At 38.9% G+C, this 20,967-nt stretch overlaps 1 protein-coding gene across 2 annotated transcripts in view; it reads right to left on the bottom strand.

The window, feature by feature from the left end:
• Positions 1-20,967, bottom strand: part of LOC145495275 (DNA repair protein RAD50-like) — a 41,727-nt gene that overhangs the window by 17,283 nt on the left and 3,477 nt on the right. For both annotated transcript variants that reach the window (XM_081474869.1, XM_081474877.1), the window contains exons 4-32: positions 19,586-19,687; positions 18,938-18,997; positions 18,710-18,751; positions 17,631-17,704; positions 17,396-17,455; positions 17,028-17,073; positions 16,452-16,520; positions 16,183-16,272; positions 15,479-15,539; positions 15,029-15,106; positions 14,775-14,851; positions 14,333-14,434; positions 13,723-13,792; positions 13,381-13,481; positions 12,907-13,011; positions 12,358-12,459; positions 11,422-11,633; positions 10,662-10,844; positions 10,408-10,533; positions 9,709-9,853; positions 8,778-8,891; positions 8,396-8,491; positions 7,663-7,810; positions 5,038-5,095; positions 3,943-4,048; positions 3,517-3,612; positions 3,177-3,206; positions 2,491-2,571; positions 1,522-1,580 (exon numbers count right to left, since the gene is read on the bottom strand). In XM_081474869.1, coding sequence (XP_081330995.1) covers positions 1,522-1,580; positions 2,491-2,571; positions 3,177-3,206; positions 3,517-3,612; positions 3,943-4,048; positions 5,038-5,095; positions 7,663-7,810; positions 8,396-8,491; positions 8,778-8,891; positions 9,709-9,853; positions 10,408-10,533; positions 10,662-10,844; positions 11,422-11,633; positions 12,358-12,459; positions 12,907-13,011; positions 13,381-13,481; positions 13,723-13,792; positions 14,333-14,434; positions 14,775-14,851; positions 15,029-15,106; positions 15,479-15,539; positions 16,183-16,272; positions 16,452-16,520; positions 17,028-17,073; positions 17,396-17,455; positions 17,631-17,704; positions 18,710-18,751; positions 18,938-18,997; positions 19,586-19,687 — 2,693 coding nt within the window. The remainder of the gene's footprint in view (positions 1-1,521; positions 1,581-2,490; positions 2,572-3,176; positions 3,207-3,516; positions 3,613-3,942; positions 4,049-5,037; positions 5,096-7,662; positions 7,811-8,395; positions 8,492-8,777; positions 8,892-9,708; positions 9,854-10,407; positions 10,534-10,661; positions 10,845-11,421; positions 11,634-12,357; positions 12,460-12,906; positions 13,012-13,380; positions 13,482-13,722; positions 13,793-14,332; positions 14,435-14,774; positions 14,852-15,028; positions 15,107-15,478; positions 15,540-16,182; positions 16,273-16,451; positions 16,521-17,027; positions 17,074-17,395; positions 17,456-17,630; positions 17,705-18,709; positions 18,752-18,937; positions 18,998-19,585; positions 19,688-20,967) is intronic.

Below are 20,967 nucleotides of genomic sequence, written 5' to 3'. Positions count from 1 at the left end.
CTGGATCTGGCAGTCATCGCGCAGTGCCTAAATCTGCGCTGATCACAATATCTTATTAAACTGCATCCAGTAAAGTTCTCTGCTGCCTGGACTCTCCTTGTGCATACACCACACGCTTGCTGCTATTACGCCTGACCAGGCATCACCCAGTGGCATCTGCCGCTGGCGGCGCCAGGAACTGTAGTCCCGTTACTAGCCGCCGACACTACCATAGTTCCTGGTCAACGGCTGACGAGGGTGATGCCTAGCAGTTGGCAGTTAAAGCCTCTGTATGAATTCCCCTTCCTGGTACTGCAGTGATGCTCTATAGCTTTTCACTAGCGTTTAATTTGTCCGCCTACAGCATACTGCTGTTAATTCTACTCGAGACAACCAAGATTACACTTGCGTCTCATCGCCTTCAAAACGTCTGGGTACTGCTCTCCATTACAGCTGCCTTCACGACAATCCTGGCTACGTCTAACTTTCTGGTTGTATTCGCAGACAGGGAATTCTGGCGTTTTATTTCAAATCTGACCCTGTATATTCGGGGGACATTGATTTCTGTCGGATACGCGGTGGCTGGTCTTAGAATTTCGCGTAACTCGAGATCTTCGCGACAGACGAATAATTCTCGCAGACAAAAAAGACTCAAGAATATTGTGCTACTGTCCTTTACTTATCTGTGGTTACCGCAATTTCTTTAACGCTGGTTATGTGTGTGTCTGCTGGTAATTTTGGTGCTATAAGAGGTTTAGAATTCAACCAGAACTCAATCTGGATCAGGTTTGGTGTTTCATTCCTTTTAAGAAGCTATGAGTTTAGTTTTGTGTTGCTGATCTTTGTAATTGTCATAAAAACAAGGCCAGAGAGAAGTAGTCTAGTAGAGGACGCACCCTCGATGCAGCTGGGAACATTTCACCAGGACAACGAGCCACAGAATAACAGAACTGTAAACAGTCTAAGGCGTAACACTCCGTAAATTGACGTTTTGGGAGAAAAAAAATGCTTGTTCACACCTAAACTATAAAACTAGACTTTAAATTCGCAACATATCTGCCTGTTAGCTGTGTAAATAGTGGATGTGTAGTACGTTAGCCGGTTTCTCTGAAGGAGTTACAGGAATGACAATGTGTGGATAATTTCTTGTCATATTTCTAAGCACGTGTCCCATGTCGAGATAGCTCTTCGGTCGTTCACTTATTGTGTCGGCCATAAGACGCAACCCTTGTCACGTCCAATAACCAGACGCATTTCCTAAGTTCGAACTTGTCTTGTAGCGTTCACACGCTAAACTTGCAAAAGGTAAATAAAACTACAGATAGAGGGTAGCACTGAGTGTCTGAACGCAGCTGGGAAGGTCTTATTTCGACTCTCTTTGGAGTTTGGAGTTAAATAGCTTGTGTCACAGCATCCTGAAACATTCATTCTCTTTAGTAAATGTCGTCTCTTGACGGTATTTCTGGGAACTTGATGAGTCATGAAGACATTATCCTCAATACGCAAATTTCGTTTAATGAAGATGTTGCACACTCGACTTACCGTCTTATGTCAGCGGTTTTTTCATGCACTTTGTCTCCGCTCGTCCTTATTTCGTTAAGCTGTGAAAACAATAAAATAACTAGTTCGTATAGTGTGATCGTCCGGGTGAGTGTAGTTCTGAAAAGAACTGTTGTTGGTGACTGACGTTTCGACAACCTGAGCGGAAGTCATCTTCAGAGTCAAGTGAATAGTGTTTGTCGGTCGATGATCTTATAAGTCTGATCCGTTGAACGTGATTGGTGATTGATTGATCAACAGTTCTTTTCAGAACTACACTCACCCGGACGATCACACTATACGAACTACTGATACTCCTGGGTTCAAACCATTTACTGAATAAAATAACTGATATAAAAATGTTTTGAATTTCAATAACAGTACAGGTAGAGCCCCTTTGAAAAGCGTAGAGATAGATAAGGTTGGAGGAGGTTTCGCTCTTGTCCCAAGTGGGCAATATGTATCTAAACCTAAATTTTGATCACGCAGAAGAAAGACCATGGAGGAGCGACCGCAAAAAGTGGTCTTCCCTTTTCTCCACCGTAAAACGAAATAACTAATCTATCAATTTAAGTTCACGCCGGCCATATTGTGTTCCATGATAATACCACATTTTTACATTGGGAAATCCCATTGTTTGAGAACAGCTCACTTGTCCGCCAAGACGTCATGTGAAAACCTATCATATGGATGTGATATCGTAAAGGCCATAGAATAGTGCTTTCCACGCGTTTTAAATTGGTTAACTTGGAGGCGATAAGCAGCGTACTATATGAACCTCCGAGCAGAGATTTCGAAATTTCCGACAGTTCGTCGGTTTATTATCAGAAAGAAATAAAGTCATTTGTAGGTTCGCTAATTATTCAGCTTGTGTGGCAGATTCAAATCAGTCTCGGTGAAAGCGGTGGATATTTACCTCCACTTCGGTGAATAAGTGTTACCTATTAAACAAACAAAAAAATCTGCACTAACCAACTTGCGATTCCCATCGTCCGCAGCTTCCTTCTGACTGACAACGCCCAGTTTTTGAGCCTGGAGCTCTTCAAGTCTTGCCTGAAAGACGAGGAACGTCATGAAGCTAGTTAAACTGTTGACATGTTCCAGGATATGCAAGTGTATAGCAGCTTTCACACAGGATCAAATGTCTTTATGTGGTAAAAAGCAATGTCCGTGTCCATGTCTACCTCTTTTCTCAACTCTACTGTAGGTCATGATGGCCGTAGCATTTCGAGTTGCTACACCTATTTACCTTGCAGGGTTGTAATGTGACCGTTTTGGCCGCGCGGTCAATGAGGTACCTCCTTTAGCACGACGTAGAAAACTTTGGGACTAAAACACTGTTTTCGCGTCAACCAGGTGAAAAGTTCCATGCACCGAAAAAAAAACAAAATCACCTTCAAAAAATATTTTCTAGGGAAACTGGTGCTTTTCGTCGCCAGACAAGTGAAACGGTAAGCAAAGGAGAAAAAATGTTAACCTTTCATCTGGGATTTGCGTTAATTACACATGGAACTTACTACGAGGCCTTAGTTACCAGTCATTCACCCAGACCCTTCTATTTTTGCCATTAAAATTTCTAGCATAAAGGAACAAATGAGGACAGAATGTCTACACCAAAAGCTGCACAAACGGTAAACGGGTTAAAAATCTCTACTCACAGCAATAGGAGTTAGTTCAGTCTCTGCTTCCTGTAACGGAATCAAAAGTATATGAAGAAATCAATAGCTCATTAAACTTGTCTCGGCTCGAGTAAATTTTGAAAAGATAAAAATTACAGCCACAGTTCAAACACTACTGATAACGACTTCTTCTTTCAACAATGCAACCACTTTACTGGGCTAGGAGAAAGCAAGGAGTTTATGTTCTCTTATCACTGACCACCACTGTCCACAATAACTTGCTATCCTTTTGATTGTTTTTCATGTATTCATGCATGTGTTAGAGTTTCAGTACATACATGCACGCAACGCGGACCTATTTTTGAGATCTGTGACTAACCTTAATCTCTCTTGTAAAGGCACTGTTGTTTGCGGTGAGTTCAGCTTTCTGTTGCTCCAAGTGTGTTCTCGTCTGTAACTGAGCTTTTAGGCGTAGCTAGAAGAATTCAAAATTAAACAGCAAGTAAATCAGATTGGATTACTAAATATCAAATTGACAACCAGAATCCTCTGCAGGAAAAAAATAAACATGGCGACTTGTACATGTACCCATAATTCTTAGCGTATAATTCTTAGCCTTAACAAGGCTCATAAAAAACGTAGAGAAATGTTCTATATTATAATCTTCAAATCTTGTATACACAGTGTAAAAATATGGATTTCCTTATGCCTAATGGGCTGTGTTAGGTTCCCATGGTATTGCGGTAAAATGTACAGCCGCCATCTTTTTTTTTTCCTACGAAGGATTCTTTGCGAATCATTTTACCTTCTGTGACTTGAGATCATGTACGTTACTTTCCAGCTCACTAATTTGCCGTTGTAGTTGGCTCAGCTGTGATCTTTTTCTGTCAACGTTGTTGTTAAGAGTGTCCCTGACGGTTAAAAGTCAAAGTAAAAAGACGAAGAAACTCATGCGCGAGAGAGTTGACTTCACAACGAAAACTAATTTGGTTTGAATTCCAATGAAGTTAGCGCGATAGCTCTAATTAACGGCTAGAAACAATACTAGGCCTCTCACTAGAACCATGTGATGACACTTTGGGGTTATGCAAATGAATATATGAAAGATCATATATTTGAACTGAGGAGAAAGATATGAAGACATGATTGATCATCGCAGTTATTAAGTCGCTTAAGTTGTGTGTATAACTGCGATGATCAATCATGTCTTCATATCTTTCTCCGCAGTTCAGATATATGATCTTTCATATATTCATTTGCATTCTTCAACATCTGCGGGTGTATTACGAACTCACAATGTGATCACCTCCCAGTTGGCTTGATAGCTCAGTTGGTAGAGCACTGCACCGGTATCGCAGAGGTCATGGGTTCGAAGCCCGTTCAGGCTTTAATTTCACAACTGCTTTTAAAAGTTGTGTGTATACTTGCGATGATCAACCATGTCTTCACACTTTGGGGTTACAACATAAAACATAAAACCATGAAATCAAGAAAAACTCAGATATTGGTAGCAAGGGGAGAAGACTCAAGCGCCAACCCTGTTCCCAGTGCCCATCGTTCAAGCAATATATCAAACACGAGAGACAGTGTTTCATCGGGATATCCAAACACCGAGAAGAGAGTTGAAAATACGACGCGCAGCGGAGTATTTTTGACGAAATTCGAGGTGTTTGGATAGCCGATGAAACACTGTCTCGAGTGTTTGATATATCTTCTCAATCGAAACAAAAACTAAGGAGTAAACGGAGAAGTAAAATCGTCAAAATCTATGCTACTTAAGACCGGGAATCCAAATCTCCTTCACGTTTGTGATTTTCTTTGTTTTATCTTGATGAATTATTGATGAGTTTGAGAAGGATGGGGAACGAATTCGTTGCAAGTTGTTCGTATTGACACTTACGATCGATCTTGTCTGTCCGCGATTTCGTTAGACACCGACTGCATGGTGCGACCAGGAGCTACAGAGAAATGTAGTTAACATATGGTTAAAAACTACGCTGCTAAAGAGTAGGCGTTCTCTTGTGAAAGAGAAAGTCATTGAAAACGATGGAATCCCAGTTGACAGCTTTGAAACGCATTTCCTGAACTGATTGGGTTATCAACTATGTGACTTGTCACCTTGGGGACCGTTCATTTTTTATGAGGGAGGGGGGGCTGGTGGGATTTGGGAAGCACCATTTAAAAATCACATGACCCCCCCTCAGCTTACCAATCTTTTCACATGCCCCCCCCCCCTTATAGCGGTAATTTTTTGGGATGACCCCCCCCCCCAAAAAAAAAAATTGAACAAACAATATTTAGATTTCAACTTTTCTAATATTTCTCTATTATCCCCCTACTTCACGTTATTGTGCTCACTATGAAGACAATATTTACAATCCCTATACTACAGAGAGCTGTTGTTTAAAAAACAAATCAAAAGAAAGAGAAGTCAATTTCGGATCTCCTAGTTATGGCTCGCCCTGAGCGTGTGGCATTTGGCCTCTCATTGGCATCTTCCTCATCTGAATTGATGAATGCAAGAATGACGTTACTTGAGTCATCTTCTCCCCCAGAGTCAATGGCATCACTGTCATACTCATCATTGTCACTTTCATCCGTTTCACTGCTGTCAGCACTTGCCCTGTTGTCATTTTGTGTCAATGTCCTGGCATTTGTCAGTGTTGGTTGGCCAGCTCTGAGAGGACTCTTCTGCTACAAGCATGAATGTCTTACAATTGCCTTTAATTTCTCACTCTTGCTGCTTTTCAAATGCTGCTTCAGCCCGAGGTGGTTCAAGTACTTGTTTAGTTCTGGAACACGTAGCGTTTTAAGCTTGGTTAGATCTTCGCACAACTCAGTCCAAGGATAATCCTCATATGATTTATCTTTTGCGTCCCTACTTAACTTTGCCTTTTCTTCTGCTCTCTTTTCCTTTTTAATTCCAGCACTTCACGATGCTGAAGATAATCCACCACAAACTTTGATTTGACAATAAACTTATCTGCAAATAGAGCAACGCTCTCCGGGTGAGATAAAACCAGCCTGCCACTTCCATGCTCTTTCTTCGCTTGGACCCTTGGCTGCCAGTCATCTGGATCACGCCCTTCTTTTGGGGTCTTCTGGTAGGAGAGGTAGTGGTATTCCGGTAGGCAGGAATGGTCAGGAACTGGTTTAAGAAAAAGAAGCAATCTTTCTAAGTGCGGATGGCCGTTCAGAAAGGGCGAGTGAGTTTTCCATGCCAGGGTACCAGTTGAAACCCAGTGATGGAAGAAAACTGAACTTCTCCATCAAAGAACACAGAGCAATGGTGGAAAAGTTGAATGTCATATTGAAAGATGTAAAGGAACACGATTCCACACTCTTTCAGTCCAATGGGCTTGCTTTAAAGCAGGGCGAAGAATTTGCCCACAGTTTTAATGTAAAACAGATCAAATGTATAGAAGCTAAGTTGACGAAGGTCACGCAGGACATGGAAGCACTAGAAAATAAGAAGAGCAATCATAACAGCATATTCAAGGGCATACTCAAACAGCACGTCAACAAAAGGAGAAGGAAAAAAGAAAACCGCAGAAAGTCAAATGAAAGAAAGAGCAAGCGGACTGAAAACAACGTCCAACGAGTTTATGGAATCTGTGTTGGAAACCCGCTAGGAAATGATCTTCCACAATGCCTTGTGTACCCTCCTAGAGCGGCCGTCCCGGAAGAGTGTATTAAGGTTGAGGATGTTGCCACGTCGTTATTTAGAAGAGATGGGCCATACGTCGCACAGCTCTTGGAAGGGAATTATTTCACCAATGCTGCAAGAAGCAGAATCACCACCAACCTTGAGCAGGAACTCAGAGATTGTGTTTACACCTTCATGTACCCTGAAGAGTACACTCTGACGGAAAGCATTGCTGCTTCTTGCAGCATTGGTGAAAGAGACTCCCATAGCAGCACAAGCGGCGACGAAGAACTCGACGACAGCAAAGATGAAGATGAGTGCCAATGAAAGTTGCATTCCAAAATAACAGTGTTAAATACTTTGTTTCAGTATCTACAAATGCTTTTTGTCGCCAAACGTTTTTTTAAAGCAGAAGGAAAGTTTGTAATACATTTGTATCCTGCCTTCTATGTTTATTCTATAGCAATTTTTTGATATTCAGACATTATGCCATTTTAAAGTTTTACTAAAGTATTTCACGTGACCCCCCCCTTTTTCCCTTATTTTTTTGGGATGGCCCCCCCCCTCGAAAGCCATTTTTTTCGCATGCCCCCCCCCCAAATCCCACCAGCCCCCCCTACCTCATAAAAAATGAACGGTCCCTTGGTAATGAATAAGGTGAAAATCGATAGATGTAAAGAACACATTACACTACAGTAATTGGAACAGTGACCATAGTCGAGTTTCAATGAGGGCCGCGGAACGGCTGTGATTTTGCCTGCCTGGTTTGACCATCTAGAAGAAAGGTTTTCTGATACTGTGAAAACCAATTGCCTTCCTGCTGAAAATGTTAATAAAACCCCCGCATTAGGCATAGTGCATTATATAACCAGGACTAACCAACTCCATGTAGCTTGGACTGCAGCAAAGATATATTCCTGTCCATTTCCTTCAGCTCTGTCTTGTACTTGTCCAACATGCGGATGTCTGGTTCCATTTGTCGGGCACTCTGTTCTTCACTTTCAGTTATGCTTTGAAGGTCTTCAAGCTGAAGAGAAACAGACTTACGAAGTTAAGCCAATTACTGATCATCTTTCGCCAACCTTCGCCGTTTTGCTGTTGCAAATAAATTCTCTGTTAAAAACACAGGCACCTGCAGATTCATAAATGCTAGCATATGTTCTATAGCCAGAGTGATTGGCTTCATGCATCAGCTTTTGAAAGCCACTTTCTCAAGTTGTCTTTTGGTAACAATTGTTGCTGATGAATTCTTGGTACATGCGGAACGGACTTTTCTTGGATTGTTATACATACATGCAAATCAATACAGAAATGAGCGATTATAAATAAGACTTTCAAACCACTTTTTTGGTAGACAAGAAATATTTATTATGTCTCATACGTGGTCTTTAATCCGCTTGCTAATGGCGGCTATGAAAATCACCTGAGGTCTCAGTGATTCAATCTATTGTGTAACTCCTTATTTCTTTCATATTGATGCTGCAATCAAATAATCCATACCAAAACTTGAGCTTGCATTTTCTAGCAATAGATGACTCGCAGGGTTTCCCATCAGCATTCCCTCTGTTTAGTGTAGCTTCACGACATAACTCAGTGTTGTTACATAACGTACCTCAGTAATTTCCTCTTCAATTCTTTGCACTTCTCTTTCTATCTCTTCCAATTTGGATTTAACGTCAGGAATTTCATTGTTCTCAAGAGATTCCAACTAGAAAAATGGATAAAGAGAAAAATAAATATACCAATAAATATAGAAATCAATCAATCAATCAATCAATCTGTTTGAGAGTCAGTGTATTTAGCACTGCTGTGCTGCTTGGAGGTAGCGTAAACAATCAAAACGTTCTAAGAATGCTGACTGGCGGGAGGTTAACCAGTTGCCTTTTTACTTTTTTGCTCTTCACTACTCGGCAGGCCAGACTATACAATAGTATTCTCTGTTACCAGTGACCACTTCCAAGACTCCCACCAAACAAAAAGCAAAAAATACTCACAGTTTCTTTAGCTGGGGCCAGTTCAAGAATGCGGTCATAGCGTTTTTGTTCATTAGAAAGGTTCCTCTCGTTTGATACTCTTTTGTCGGGCAGAGTTCGAATCTTAGTCCTCAGCTGTTGAAGGAAAAAACAAAATTAATGACTTTTTGTTTCTTCATGTAGAAGGGAAAATACTAAAATTACAACTTCTGATTATGGTTTACTAGGGATACTGTTGCTTTAAAACCCATGACGGGTTGCTCAAAAATTCATTTACAGTTATTTATGTAAAATTGTTCTCCATTGCTAATGTTTTGCGGGGTTTGAAATTAGTCCACACGTCAAAACTGGGAGGGGAAGGGAAAAAACTGTAAACTGAAAACATCGCTGAAGAGTTCAAAAACCAAATCAAAATTTAACTTAATCCTGGATTGGCGTAGTCGTAAACAGGCTAGCTGGCAGTAAAATATTTTTATGTTACCATACATTCATCCTCAGCAGTCACCGACAACAAGTTGTTTATGCATGCAGTCATCAGATCGTGAGCTCAAAAGAGCCTCTAACTCTTTTCGTACCAAGAGTAGTTTCAGTTCTCCTTATTGGTTACCATAGAGTTCGTTCAATGTTAGATGAAAGAATTTGGTTGAACATCGAAACTATCCTCAAGTTGATGACTTTATAAGTCTCGTTACCCGTCAACTGGACATTGTGTTGGCTTTGTAAGAAGAAATGAGCTGTTTTTCAGTTTTGAGACCTAACTGAATTTTCTTTTTTTATCACAGAGAAAGAATACTTCACTAAAATTTAATTAGCATTTCAAAAAAGCCAGTCAACCCTATAGCGGCCACAATAATGGTCACTTTTCTACTGCAATGTCCACGTTTATTCCGTTCCAGAGTGACCACTGTAGAGAGATTCAACCGTGTAGACAGATTTTATCATGATACGTTACCTCAGTGACAAGAGCAGCAATCTGCCTGTTGTTCTCAAATGTCCTGTGACACAGAGGACAGCCACTCGTGTGCACATCTTCACTCTCCAGTTTAGAAACATACTTGGAATAGATTTTCTCCAATGAGCCGATAATACCTCGTTCACTGCGCGATGCGATACAAGAACAACAAAACATGTTAACATGTTGACTACTGGTGATATTGCCTGCATGTCTACAAACGTAAAATCGTAAAACCGCAGGAAACTGATCAAAAGACTAGTTTTCATGGATACAACAAGTGTAATACATGTATATATATATTATTTTTAATATACATAAATAAACTTATATCGGAATTGCCAAACGTTTTTTTTTTTCTTTTGTCAACTGCTTAGCTCAGCCAAAACGGATATTCTCACTCTATTAGGTTATGTCATGTTGTGAGACGTTCTTGAAACAATCAAGTAGCATATAACTACTAAAAAAAGCGATAAAAAAAAGTACAAAGCAATTCACAAGATAAGATCTAGCCGGAGGCTTCTCGCTTTCAAGGCCGATTTCTGTCGTTTCTGAGTAACATGGGGATACTCTATGCCGTTAAGCTGACGTGGCAATTTTCGGATTGCTCGCGAGTACTCACACAACTCCTTACTGGTTGATAACGATCTTCACAAAAATCAAACAGACACGACACCTGTTTCCGGAGCTGTAACTTACTCTTGTAGAGAGGCGATGTTGCTGCTAATGATTTCCCTTGTGGTGTTATAGTCATTCTCCCCACACGCCTCGGATATCTGCCTTTTGTGCTGCCATGCCTGATTCTCCTTTTCTTTTAAGTTCTCTCTGTTAAAGAACAGTAAAAAATTAAGTACAAATAGTTACCTGAAATCTGCATTCTTCTTACAGTGTGTAAACTCGACAGTTTTCAATGGAATTTTTACTTCTAATTTCTAGTAAGTCATGATTCTTACGTGATCATCTTTTTTCGCATTTGTTTGGAGGACAGTAGTTGTTTCTGTTTCTGTAGATTGTTTCTCATTTCCTTCAGTTCTCTTTGTTTGACCCTCACATGTTCTTGTAATCTCGTGTGCAGGCTCTCTGACGTACCACGTGCGCCCAGCGTGGATTTCAGATCTTCTTCATGACGGTCCATACTGAATAAAAGAAAACCAAAATATAGCAATGGATGTCTAGAATGAGACAACAAGGAACTCGCGAGAGGACGTTCTGATTCTTTAGATTTGCGACAAAACAAATTGTTTGGGAATTTTAATTGTCTTTAAGGGACAGCGCCCCGGCTGATTATTTTTAGCTTTCCTAATTCCCATGTTGTTAATTGAGGACGTCATTTAATGTACATACAAAAAAAGAAGAAAATGGCAGAAAGAGAGGAAAAAGAGGAAAATGGCACTGACGATAAGGATTACAAGGGTGGAAATGGATCGCAGTTCATCAAATCTGTTGGTTGTCAACAAATCATCTTGCTTGTAGTTGACCAATTTCTTTTTCTTTCCCATTTTGGGCTTTTTTTGTCTTTGAAGGAGGTTGTCATCTGTTGCCCCGTCCACACTACTGTGTTTTCGTTTAAAAAAGCAATATTTTCTGCGTTTTCGCCCTCTGTCCACGCTACACTGATGACTGTTTTCATCGGAAATGCATGCGTGTGAAAACGCTGTTAAATGAAACAAAATGAATCAATTGGCCACACTGGCGCGCGTCACATTCTCTCACATTTTCTGGATAGCATCCTCTTTGTTGCTCTTGTCTTTGGCCAGCATGTCCAGTTTAGCCTGAGTTGTGGACTGCATGTGCATCGCTTGCTGTTCTTCTCTTAGCCGACGTAGTTCATTATCCACTTCACGCTTGTCAGTTTGCAGTTTATCAATCTCCTTGCATAACACATTGACATTGCCACTTTCCTGAGCACCTTCCAGCTCTCTCTCCTGCAAGTAAAAAGGTAACTATACTGAACCTCTGTAACTTATACTGAAAGGGTGTTACAGCTATCGCGTATTATTAAAACTGAGTAATTGAATAATACAATTCAAGACTTTTTATTGAGGGGGGGGGGGGGTGGTGTTTTAACTTTTTATGTGTTTATTTTTTTATATATTCCATGTCTATGTCTTGTTTTAGTTTAGTTTTCTATAGTTTTGGGAGCGTTTTTATAAACCAATTATTTTTCCAATCACACTTGTTGGACATGAGATGGCTACAGCCAATGAGGCGGCTATATTTGTCATTTCAAATCCAATGCGCGTGGAATAATTGTTAACTAGAACAATATTACGCCTCTGTAAAGGTGTTACAATTATCATACATACAGACAGACAGACAGACAGACAGACAGACAGACAGACAGACAGACATAATGCACTAAGTCTCTGTAGCTTGTAAGAGCCTAGTAAGTCATTGGAATGAAGTTACAGCTATCGCAAAACACGACGCTTTTTTACAACTATTGGTTATTGATAGCCGACAACTTGGCTGTACTTGCTTTCCGTCAATCATTTTCTCACCGGCAAACTGAAATATCGCGTTTTTACGGTATCAAGCCACCATAAGAGTTGGCTTTACTAAGTAGTTTCGAACACTTAAGCCACTTAGCTATTTGCATCAGACATTGACGTGCCAATGAGTAAGAAGAATTGATAGTTTGATACACACCGCCCGCTGCAGTTCTTCCTCCAGTGTTTTCAGTCTGTTGGCCGAAGCATCCACGTTACTCAGTTCCTGACCTATTTGTTTCAGTTTCTGTTGATTTTCCCTCTGCAATGCAAGATCACGTTGAAAAAAATGCGTTCTGTATATCTAAGATCATACAGTGGACATTAATCAAACCCACGTGGAACTGTTGTTTGTAACTGACGTTTCGACAACCTGAGAAGGGGTAGCCTGAAATCAGACTTTTTCTTTTTGCAGGGAGGGAGGGTATGATCGCAGAGTAGAGAAGTCGTCTCGCTCAGAATCAGGTAAAACGTTTTCCGTCAGTCAATGGTGCTACTGTCCCGGCCATCAAAAGTAGTAAGCCTGTTTTGTACTGCTGTCAAGACAGACCCGTTTCCTTAATTCAGTCGTACCATGCCGTGTTTCACTCTATTTCCAACAACACTCTCTCCTTTGCTCTCTTAATGCCTAATCTATCAGATCTCAATGGAACGTGAATGAGGTGCACGAACGAAAACCTGTACTGAAATTAAATTTGTAGTTCATTACCATGAGTTTGTTTTTGAGTCGAATGGTTTCCTCGCGCTGTGCTTGACTTTTCTTCATATCGTCAAGTTTCTTCTGTACCTTGCTCAGGCTCTCGTCAAATACTTGCTGTGGAATTCATCCAATAAAAAATGCAATATTACATGAAAAAAGTAAAAGAAAAAAAGAGTAAAGACATTATTTTAGGCCAATTCAAATCCCATACAGGTGTATAGCATTTTTAAACTTAATATCTTTAAAAAATGTTGAGCTGTTTCAGAGTATTGTGCAACGGTCGCAGTATACATATTAAAAGAGCATTTTTCTTTGAAAGGATATTTAACAGTTTTTATCCACTGTACTGTATATTCACGATCATTGTAATAAACTGTTAAATCATAGAATCACTGGAAAAGCACTTCCTTCAAATACAATACAAACACCAAATGTATAGAGAACGTTGGTAACCTTCCTTATGAATTTGAACTATTTGCTTACCCTTTGACGTTTTGTGTCATCAATAACGGTTTGATAGTTTTTCTTCATTTCTCCAAGAAAACGATCTACTTTTTCCTCAGAAAAGGGGCCTTTCTCATAACCTATCAAAAAAAAATTCTTCTATCATTATATTGATATATTTTTTTCCCAAAAGTACCCTTTGAGACTTTGGATTTTCTGCATAAGACTTGCATAAACACTAATTAATCATTGTGTATAAATTATAACTCATCGTTGAGTGTTTTTAATCCATAAACGTACACAAATTAGCCCTTCAAAAAGAAGCCACATTGTCCCAAGGTTCTGAAGTGTACATGTGAATTGAATAATCTGTACAAGTACCTCTGAAGTCATACTTCTCAGCAAGATCTGTAATATACTGGTCTCTCTCACTTAGATTCTGTTTGTGTCTCTGTCAAAAGAAGAAGAAGGAATTATTATAGCTTAATGTGTGGTGCTGTAAGTGCCGCTTTCACAGTGGCTATTTTACAGTGTATTATTAGTATTTTGGTTGTAGCACAGTTAAAGATTGTTTTCCAATCCAACTAACAGCTATGAAAGAGGAAAATGAAAAGGAAAATGCGTGAAGATAAAAAACAAGGACGACACAAGTTGTCTCCAACACGAACTAAAGAAACACACTTTAAAAGAGTTGGGAATTCGGTCAAACCAACATCAATGGTCACTTGTTCACACCAGCTAGTATTTGTTGTCCTTATCATAATTTATCCATGCCTAGGATCTGTGCATCAATTATTATGACGACCGTTAATCATTTTGATATGTTCCATTTATTTCTCTCTATATCATCTGACTATCTTATCATCTACTGAGTAATCCCTTCTGCAATGTGTCACTGTTTATTACCTTGTACCACAACTGCCCTTCAGTAATTTATAATACATTTATTTATAAATCATTTATTTAGCAGTTTGTTTTCATTTAATGTTACCTGAGCCTTCTGTTCAAGTTTCCCATGATCCAACAGTAGCTGATTCTGGTCAGCAGTCAGTATCTGCTGGTCTTCGTTCAGCGTCTGTAGTTTGCGATCATTCTGGAATGTATTAACAATTATGATGGGTTGTGAAAAAGCAAACTCTTTATTTGATCTTTCAAAACTCCTGTTTAGCCTGAAGTTTGATTCAAATCCGAGTCACTATGTGAAAGTGTCAAATCAGGCTCTCAACTTACAACGTTAACTAGATTTTTTTAAAAAAATTACTGAGTTCGGTGTTACAATTCTCTAACTTGTAATTAACAATTCAGAGGCAAGTCAGAAAGCGGTATTTTGAACACAGACTCAAACGCTCAGGTTCAGAATCCTTATGAATATTCTGAGGGCGATCAACTGAATCTTCACAATGCTAAAGTCCATAAAATACAATCCGACTTACCTCTCTCAAGGTTTTTTCCTTTTCCATTACTTTTGATCGAAACGCTTCAAAGATCTGGTGAAGTTCCTCCACAGAACCTAAACATAAATGACAGCATTTAATGACAAAATAGAAAGAATGTTTCAGATGTTATGAGAACATTTTTTCCAGGCTACAGTAGTTCAAAAGTTAACCTATTGGAAACTGAATTGAGACACTTATAAAATGGTACTGATAGCAAAATTTACAGTAAGTTATGGCGAATGTGGTATTACCATCAAAGAGATTTGTGATTTTTTCTTTGAGATCTGCCTCCACCTTTAAGAGTTGCCTCTTTTCTGTTGACAAGGACTCTGTAATGAAAAGATACAAAATAGATACAAAATTAATACAAATCAACTCCTAAAAAATGTTTTAAATAAGAGTGGAACACCTTCAAGTACATACAAAGGTACCAAATAGGGACTGTGAGAGTAACGGTGCCCAACAATTTACACTTTCACATCCACTCTGGATTCATCATCTGATGACAATAGTTCAACTTCTGGTGCAATAGTGCTTTTTCTATAATATGGAAATTCTGTTTTTATAAAGAGTACTATACAATGTACAGTGTACATGGGAGGGCACAGTACTGTCAGTAATACTATATGCACATGTTTACTAACGATTGTATTTTAATAGCTACAAAATAAGGGCAGACTCAGAGTTAGCTCAGCACCTACCAACTTTTTTCTCTAGCTGAAACACATCATCTGCAATGCTTGCAAGCTCAGCTAACCTCAGCTGTAACAAAACACGATCACATTATGTCTGAATGTGTACTTTGACAAGAAACATGGCATACAGTTTGAGAAAAGACCCACGACACCCGAGCAGTAAGGATAACTCCATAAGAAGCAAACATATACAGTGAAACCTGTATTAAGCGGACCCCATATTAAGCGGACACCCTCTATTAAGTGGACACCAGCTCAAGTCCCAAGATTTTCTTCCCACATTTACTATAAAAATTAATAAGCCTGCATTCAGCAGACACCTCTATTAAACGGACACGGACATCAACATTAAGCCATTTTGTTGTACAAAACCTGCAATAAGCCGACACTTTAAGGCTCATTTTACTTCTAAAGGTTCAGCTGAGACTCCTTAACATTGTTCAGCGATATCCTTTTAAAGCTAAGTGATTATAATTCCAGACTGATGCATTGATCGACTGGACTTTGTACTATGAGCAGTCTTAGCTAGTCTTTGATCTTACACTGTGTTACACTGTTACAAAAGGGTTAATAATTAACTATTATTGCACAACAAACTAGAAACTGGTTTGAGCAGACACCCTGTATTAAGCAGACACTAGTGAGGGTCCAAAGGGTGTTCACTTGATACAGGTTTCACTGTAGGTTCATAGTACAAGGCCATGTATTACCTCTACTGGTTCAAGTTGTTTATTCAGCTCCTTGACTGTGTCTTTGGATGCTTCAACCTTTCCTTGTGTTTCTCTCATTTCATTGGCTATCTGCCAAGTGCAATTAAAACAATTATTACTGACATCTTGCTTTAAAGGGTCACTTTAAAGTGTTCACAGTATACATGTCTAATATAACTCACAAGGTTTCTTATCTTTACTTATAGCCGCCTTGTATTTAACAACAGTATGTTATCACTGAGCAACTGAATTTCATAGTACTGTTTTACCTCTTCTGCTTTTTCCTTCTTTGCCTTTAAGTGGGTCAAGTCTATGGAATACTCTTTCACAGTTTGGGCCTGCAGAATCAAAAACAAAATAATGCCAATAGCAATGCTCTCAACTGGTTGTGAGCAACTTGAATTTGTGAAACGTGAAAATGCCAGACAAGTTTCTGTTGTCAGCCTCATACAACTAACTTAACATAACTTGTATGGATTACATTATGGTACATGCACAGAAGCACTGGCCTTCTTCTTGCTAACTCTAATAGGATCACATTTACAAGTAACCATAATTACAGGAATATTGTAAATGATATTACTTTCCCTGGACTTAAACATTCTTGCCATGCTGGGAATTCAAAAATTAATAATACAATGCTTTCACTGTGCACTCTCTTGTTGATATCAATTTGAAGCCCATGATCAGCAAAGTACATCTTAGTTCACTCTTTTACCTGTTTTCTTTACAATTCTTTTTTTTTATGAAAGGTGCAACCAATAAGTGAAACTTTCACTTGAGAAAAACTGTTTCGTCAACTATATTTTCAAAAGAAGATTAAACAGAAACCCCATTGCACCAACCTGTTCTTGTCTAAATTTACGAATAGCTTCCAGTGCTTTGATGTATCTGATAACAAGAGAGTTATTTACAAATTGAGTTTCAATTCATTTATTAAGTAATGATTACAGTACATGTAGCTTGTATTAGTACAGAAAAACTTTTAAACAAGTCAGTCACTAACATCTACAGTCTGCAGTAATAACATTTTTGAAAATATTTCCAAGTTATGAAGCAATTCTGTATTTAATCTTTGTGCTGTTATGTTCAACATAATTCAGCATTATTAATATCCTGTCAATCACAGAATTAGTTGTGTAGTTCTACATGTACACCAGTACTTGCATACATGTATACGAGCATGTAATAATTAAGATCAGAGACATTATACCTTGTTGCAGCAAAAATATCATCAAATTTTTGTTTCAACACTTTTCCCTCACTAAGAGGCCTGTAATTAAAATTAAAATAGGGGAAAAAAATTATGACATAATTTTATAAACAGCTGTGCCAAGATACATAACTATTTAATTTGTACCATGCTATAGACCTTTAACCTAGACATGCACAGCTACTTAGTAAGAACAGAAACCTACTTCTCATAAACAAGATAATCCAATACCCACCAGTTAGACTCCTCTTGATGGCAAAAAATCACATTATCTAAGACTGCTTTAGATACTCCAAGGAATGAAATCATCTGAAAAAAAATTAAATATTAGAATATGCAAAAGTTATTTACAATTAAAGTAACATTATTGCACATAATAAATCTTTGTTACCCTGCATCATAAGCATACAATATGTAAAGATGGTCAGAGGTTTCAAAAACGATTTCATTGGCCATTGAATTTCAGAACACAATCTCTGTAACAAGGCAACACATGACCAACAGGCTTTGTTACTTTGTCTTTAGCCTATAGCATGTTACATAATTTCATTTAATGTACAAGAAATAGTCTTCATGGTACATAAAAATGATGATTTTGACTTTCCATCTCATGCAAGGTAAAGTATTCAGATGTCACATATAGATCTCTGATGATCAACATGTAATGTTGATTGTGTCTTAGTGCATGCGCAAACACTTCTCCCCACACACATGTACAAAAGTAAAGTGTATATATACATGTAAGTTATTCAACCACAGTATGCCCGGTCTTATCATTCAAGAATCTCTTAATTCCAGACAGCTTCACACACTTGATTATTCGCGGAGAAAGGACATGCTGGTACAGAAGGCAACAACTATGGGGTACATGTATTGTCTTGATATTGTAGTCTCACAAAACACAGCACGTAATGAAAATCAACACAGTAGCAATATCAATCCCATTAAACTCTAAACCAATTGAAATATTATGGGGTAGGTGCTTTAAAGGCAGCAGAAGAGGAGAGCACATACACATAATATCCACTACAGCAAGGAGATCACTATTATGGCAGTCCAGACACAGGCTACCTCCATGCACTTGTCAACACAGCACTATGAAAAGACAGTATGTGCAAGATATACTTACCTAAGTTGAAGGGAGGGAAAACCAAGCAAGCAAGGAAAACATTGCAAGCAAAGCACACATGGCATTACCCCGGGTACTCCTCCCAGTACCCCTCACATAATATTATCGGACAGACCATTGGCCAGCATTGGCTTTCAGATTTTAACTTTGCCTATATTTCACAAATCAGTTGCATGTATCCTTACCTCTCTATTGAGATCAGCACACTTTGAGCTTAGACTTCGTCTCTAAACAAAAGTACATGTACACATCTATAAACTTCAAGCCCTCAAAAGCTTCCTGTATATGTCTTGTATCATCAAACATACAATCATGCATATGTACTTACATGTAACTATGTAAGTCAGAAACCTTATTAACAAAGTGTGCGTTACTTGATTTGCAGTCATGTCAAAAAAGTAGATTGTAAGTACCTCTCCATGGACTTCTCGCATTATGTTTCCCTCCATTGTCCTTGTTTCCACCTTTTTACCCTGTAAATAATGTCAAGTTTTGTTTTGCATTTAAGCATTAAAATGACACTAAAGACTGCAAAGCTCTGATCATGTAGCCTGCAGAACACGTGGATTAGTGGGGCAGAGAGCAAAACGCTAGAGTGAAATGCCAAACACAAGCAGGGAGCGCAACCACGAGCACAAAGCGCAAGACGAAAAAAATCATGGTCACGCTCCGCGCTCGTGTATCGCGTCTCACTCACTGCTCCACTAATCTGCCTGTTCTGCAGGCTATGATCATGAGTCATTTGGCAATGATGAAGAATTGCCACAAGTCAAATGGTAAGTCAGATATTAAACAAGTGAGGACCAAAGACACGAGAAAAAATGTACAGTCATGTAACTAGCTGTTTTGCACGTTATTACGTGCTTGATACACCTTTAAAATGTAGTCTAGCTCAAAGTACAATGTATTTGAAAATGTGGTTCAAATTAAAATTAAAGAAAATAACTGGACAGTGACAAACAGAATGTGCAAATGTGCTTGATGACTGGATTCCAAGAACAATAATAATATCAATACAATGTATAAAACAATCAGTTAGGCTACCGTGTATTCTCATGTACCTTTTGCTGAGATACCAATGTCCGTGTAACAACAATAGGACTACCAGTGACATCACTGAATTTCAGTTTAATTTGACCACGTACTTCAAGTTCACCAGCAACCTCAATGAATTCAACATAAAAATCAGATCCCCAAACAACATAAAAAGGAATGAATGTAGATATTTCAAAGGGGCAGTGTCACATATTCACTTTGAAAACAGAGAAAGGCATCTTTCAGTCAAGTATCAGTCGATATTATCAGTCGACATGTTGACCGAGTGTCAGTTGATACATGTATCATTATATGCCAATATGTTGACTGAAATTCGGCCAAGTGTCAGTCGACATGTTATTCAAGTTGGTAGACCATCGGTCGCCAATATTGGTTGGCACTTGTTCGATATGTTGGTCGACACTTCACCTGTTACATGTATGTTACAATCAACAGTCAACTGCATAATTATTGGACTGTCAGTGGTGTACTGGTTGACTGTCAGTGGTATTGTACATTGTTGACCCTTGTTTTACTGAAATGACAGCAATCTCCTAGCCCCTTCCCTTTAAAAATGTAAAAGAAGAGCCTCTATTGACTATGCACCATGTTGATAGAGGGAGGATACAGCTCGAACAACCGACATTTCAAATACATATCTAACGTAACTTGAGGTTTGAACAAGCTCTGATAGGAAGGAATAACTGAAGAAATGAATGAAGAAATGTAACTAACAAATAAACACTTCATTAAAAAATCAGTAGCAGTTGAGAGTTGAATCAATGACTGCTTAACACCTACTCTTCTATTTATTATTGTTTTAGACCATAGCTGTTTTGCATTATATACACTGTAAAAGTGATGATGAGAAAAAAGACATGCTGAAAATAAACAGTCTTTGACATAGATGAATGTTGCCTGCATGAAAGTTCAAGAACAGATGATGGCCACCAAAAGTCACTTTCAAAGGGCTAGAGAAAATTGTCTAATATTTGAGTAGAGAAGATAGAACAAACAGCCATGGGCTCCTGATATAACTCAGTAACAAGAGCTAACCAAATGACCACTGTCAGCCAAGTGTCAGTAAAGTATCGGCTGAGCATGTCGGCAAAGTATAGGCCAAGTGTTGACCGAGCATTGTCTGACATGCACATCAGTGGAGAGGCAACCAATGCTGGTCTTTAGGTATGGCGACCGAGTGTCGGTCAAGTATCAGCCAATACTCAGTCCATATATATACCAACACTCAGTCAACACGTTGACCAATAGTGTCTGTCGATACTCGGTTGTCAGATGCCTGAAGTACAAATGATCCGAAGAAAATCTGGACCATGTGTTTTACGTGTACATGTAAGAGAATCCACAGTCAAGTACAGCTGTATCAATCGATACCCTGGATTGATACCCT

The sequence above is a fragment of the Orbicella franksi genome, chromosome 1 (assembly GCF_964199315.1).
Source record: "Orbicella franksi chromosome 1, jaOrbFran1.1, whole genome shotgun sequence".
Taxonomy (NCBI): Eukaryota; Metazoa; Cnidaria; class Anthozoa; order Scleractinia; family Merulinidae; genus Orbicella; species Orbicella franksi.
Note: the sequence above shows the minus strand (reverse complement) of the source record. Positions and strands in the feature narration are given on the sequence as shown.